General features: G+C 48.1%; 1 protein-coding gene across 2 annotated transcripts in view; it reads right to left on the reverse strand.

Moving 5' to 3' along the window:
• Positions 1-3,941, reverse strand: part of NUP50 (nucleoporin 50kDa) — a 13,311-nt gene that overhangs the window by 5,462 nt on the left and 3,908 nt on the right. For both annotated transcript variants that reach the window (XM_015570754.1, XM_006774164.2), the window contains 2 exons: positions 3,171-3,357; positions 1,294-1,959 (listed from right to left, as the gene is read on the reverse strand). In XM_015570754.1, the coding sequence (XP_015426240.1) occupies positions 1,294-1,959; positions 3,171-3,357 (853 nt within the window). The remainder of the gene's footprint in view (positions 1-1,293; positions 1,960-3,170; positions 3,358-3,941) is intronic.

Consider the following 3,941-nt stretch of genomic DNA (forward strand, 5'->3'; position numbering starts at 1 on the left):
ACACAGGGGAGATCAAAGACAGGGCAACAGAGGCAAATGCCCATTCTCTTAAAGAGAAAGGCATTCCCATAAAACTCCCTAAACTAAAAAGCAACTTAAAAAGCGGCTCTAAGAGAAACAGTTCTGGTGCTCAAACAATGGACTGTGGACAAAAAGGGGAAGACACCACACAGAAGTCCTGGAAGGCGGTGCAACCCAGACATGTCATGGAGAGACTTCGCTCATTTGTTCCCCCGACTTATGAAGTCTCCCTGTTAAATTTACAGCCCTGCTTTGCTATGTGACTTTACTTACAACCAAATCTCCTAAATACAAACAATTCAGTGGACATTCATGATAAACTCTCAATAAAATACAATTTTTCAAACGTTAACTCACTTAATTCTTTACATACAAGCCATGTATTCGATACTTTTCAAAATCACTGTGCCAGAAAATCTCACATTCTTAATCTTTATATCCTTAATCCTCACAATAACCCTACTGAGAGACCAGTCAGGAGCCAAAAACCAGGAAGACCAGGCTTACAGGCTTTATTAAGGGAAAAAGACCTGCCAGGCTGTCTAGCAAGGGGAGAACAGCAACCCGTGCAGAGGTGAGCGCGCCTTTTGAGGGGAGGATGGGAAGGAATGGGGGCTTAGGGTAGGCAGCGCACGCTGATTGGTGGCTTAATGTATAGTCCTATAGGAACAAGGGCTTAGGGCAGTGGTTCTCAACCTTCCTAATGCCGCGACCCTTTAATACAGTTCCTCATGTTGTGACCCAACCATAAAATTATCTTCGTTGCTACTTCATAATTGTAATGTCGCTACTGTTATGAATCGTCATGTAAATATCTGATATGCAGGATGTATTTTCATTGTGACAAATCGAACGTAATTAAAGCATAGTGATTAATCACAAAAACAGTATGTAATTATATGTGTGTTTTCTGATGGGCGACCCCTGTGAAAGGGTCATTCGACCCCCGAAGGGGTCTCGGCCCATTGGTTGAGAACTGCTGGCTTAGGGTATCGGGCAGGTGTGGACTGGTGGCTCAGTGTATAGGCCATATCAGGTATTTCCCGGCTGCAGGTTCCGTCACACTCAGCCCACCAGCTGGGGGAAGGGAGGGTCTCTCACCGACAACACAGACTTTACTCCATTTTGCAAATAAGGACGCGGAGGCTCAGAGGCCCGCCAGCCTGTCCTGGATCACGCGGCTCGGAAATGATGGCGGCCGTCTCTGCTGCTTCCACTCAGCACAAACCTCCACAGACCACAACCGGACTGAAGGATGAACATCCCACTCACCTGTGCAGCCGGCACTGCCGCCCCCGGCCTGGCCCTCCGCTGCTGGAACGGAGAACGGTGAAGGAGCGGGCTTACTCTGGGTGAGGTCTTTGCCAAATAAACTGGAGTTTCCAGAAGGAAATGAAAACCCAGCCAGGGGGCCAGAGTTTAAGGAGCCCAAAACAGAACCATCAATTTTCTTGCCGAAATTAAACGAGGCACTTGTCGCTCCTAGTGATGGGTCCCCCTTCTTTTCAGGCACAGCCTCTGTCTTCTTTTCAGAGGTGCCCGCAGTTTTATCCCCATGAAACAAAAATGTGGACTCTTGCTGTGACTTTGTTGAACCAAACAGGGAGGGAGGCTGTGAGTCGAGGGACATTTTGCTAGGTTTCCTTTCAGAGCCGCTGCTGCCGTTGCTCCCGCTGTCACCGAGCTGTTGCTCGATGCCCGCTAAGTAGCTCTCATAGTCCTTAAAGACCGGCGTCAGGTCGCACAGCGGGTTCGCGTTCACATGCTTCACGATCCAGTCCCGCACGCAGCAGTTCAAGGCCGCCAGCTGCTTGTGGTAGGCGTTCCCCTGGTGAGTGGTGCTCGAGGAAAGACCAGAGGACTGACTGTCACCATTCCTTTTGGGGTTTGAAATCTTATTATCAACCAAGGAGGCGGGGCCATTTGCAGCAACAGATCCTAAGGGAAAGTCAAGCTTTAAGATTTATTTAGAAGGTGATTTGACTAAATCATCTAGATTTCTGTATTGCTCTTCGTATGTTCTGCCTTTATTGCATCCCATTTTTGTGACAGTTCAAGTATGTGCACATCTAACATTTAGGATCTGGTTACCACAAAAATCAAATCAAACTCTACACAGGAACAGTATCTATTATATGCTCACATCAGTAATTTTAAAATAATCTTTTCCTTCAAAAAGATGCCCATTTTACCCAGAACCGTCAAAATACTCTGAGTACAAAACTTAATCCCCAAGGCTGTAGGAATGAACATCATTAATGCAGTTAAAATCTTAACAGAAAGTTCATTTTATTTTAATCACACTAAACATTCTGCCTCATTAAAACGGAAACTTTTAGCCGAAACGGGTTTGGCTCAGTGGATGGAGCGTCGGCCTGAGGAGTCCCGGGTTCGATTCCGGTCAGGGGCATGTGCCTTGGTTGCGGGCACATTCCCAGTGGGGGATGTGCAGGAGGCAGCTGATCGGTGTTTCTCTCTCATCGATGTTTCTGGCTCTCTGTCTCTCTCCCTTCCTCTCTGTAAAAAATCAATAAAGTATAAAAAAATAAGTGTGCTTTAAAAAAAAAAATGTTTAAAAAAAAAACCGGAAACTTTTAGAATAACTAGCTAAAACAATCCAACGAGTGGGGCTCTTTTCCAAGAACTCAAGATTTTAATCCATGATCTTATTCTCTACTGCTAATCCCGAGGTCTTAACTAATTCCCTCAAAACAAGATCAGGCAACCAACACATCCTAAATCTAGCGGGGATGACACACAGTCTTTGGTACACGTATTAACGAAGGTGGGATGTGGAGACAGGCCTTTACAGAGGCCCACTCAGAGCTTCCTCTCCTCCTCTGACCCTTAGGTCAATTCTCATCACTCATTCTCATTTCAGTTAAACATCTGGAGGCTCCTTCACGAAGGGCAAAGAGCTGATAACTGGCAGAGTTGAGAACAGAACCTAGTTATATTTTGGCTCAAAAGCTCATTCTCTACTCAGAACGCAAATAGCCAACATTCCCCTCATTTCTGTGTGTTTCATTACGACTGTTCTTGCTCATGTAGTTCCAGGACCAGAGTAAGTACAAGGAAAACATCTCTGTGAAGTGATGTTCATGGTCATCTTTACACAGATGTGAGTGAGTGAGGGGGGACCTACTCACCAAAGGCCACCTTGGTCTCGGTGGCAGCTCTCGCACCAGAGAAGAGGGGGGCACCGGTCATGCTGTTTCCATTGGACAGTCCTTCCAAAGGCTTCCCTCCAACACAAGCACCGAACCCAGAAAACCCTCCTCCTGCAGAAGGCGCCACCAGCCCTTTAAAGCCTTTAAAGGCCCCTCCGCCATCAGACTGAAACAGAAAGAAAGAGCACAGACAACGGTGATTTTTATAAGCGGGAAGCGAGAGGCAGTATTACCGTGGCTAAATCACGCAACCTCCGCTACAGGAAAACTGCTGGCCAGAGCAGAAACAGGACAGGAGCGATTTTACTCATGGCAGCTGTGCAAACCAGAGCTCCGTCCTCCTCATGAGCCCTTCTCACCCCGCGGCGTCAGCCTCCGGACGGCTCACTCCTCCTGCCTCTCCCTCTCGCTCCACTGCTGCTCTGAGAAGCCGCCAGTCTACCTCGTGGCTTGTAGAGCACTCCACACCACCCTGAAGGCCATTTCCAAAACGAATGCCATCATTTCCTTCCTAGTGAGGTTGGCCCTTTCCCCATCCAACATCACCTGGCTGATCGCCTACAGCCAACTAAACACCATCCTAAAGAACGAGAGGAAACGAGGAAAGAACGTGGAATGGACAGAGCCGCCGCAGAGGCACAGCTCCTCCCGCAGCTGCCACCGGCGTGTTCAAAGCCCCTCCCTGCCTGACCCACAGGCCCGGTCTGGAATGCGTGAGGGCTGCGCAGTCCCGGGAAAAGGTGGATGACT

The sequence above is a fragment of the Myotis davidii genome, unplaced genomic scaffold (assembly GCF_000327345.1).
Source record: "Myotis davidii unplaced genomic scaffold, ASM32734v1 scaffold67, whole genome shotgun sequence".
Taxonomy (NCBI): Eukaryota; Metazoa; Chordata; class Mammalia; order Chiroptera; family Vespertilionidae; genus Myotis; species Myotis davidii.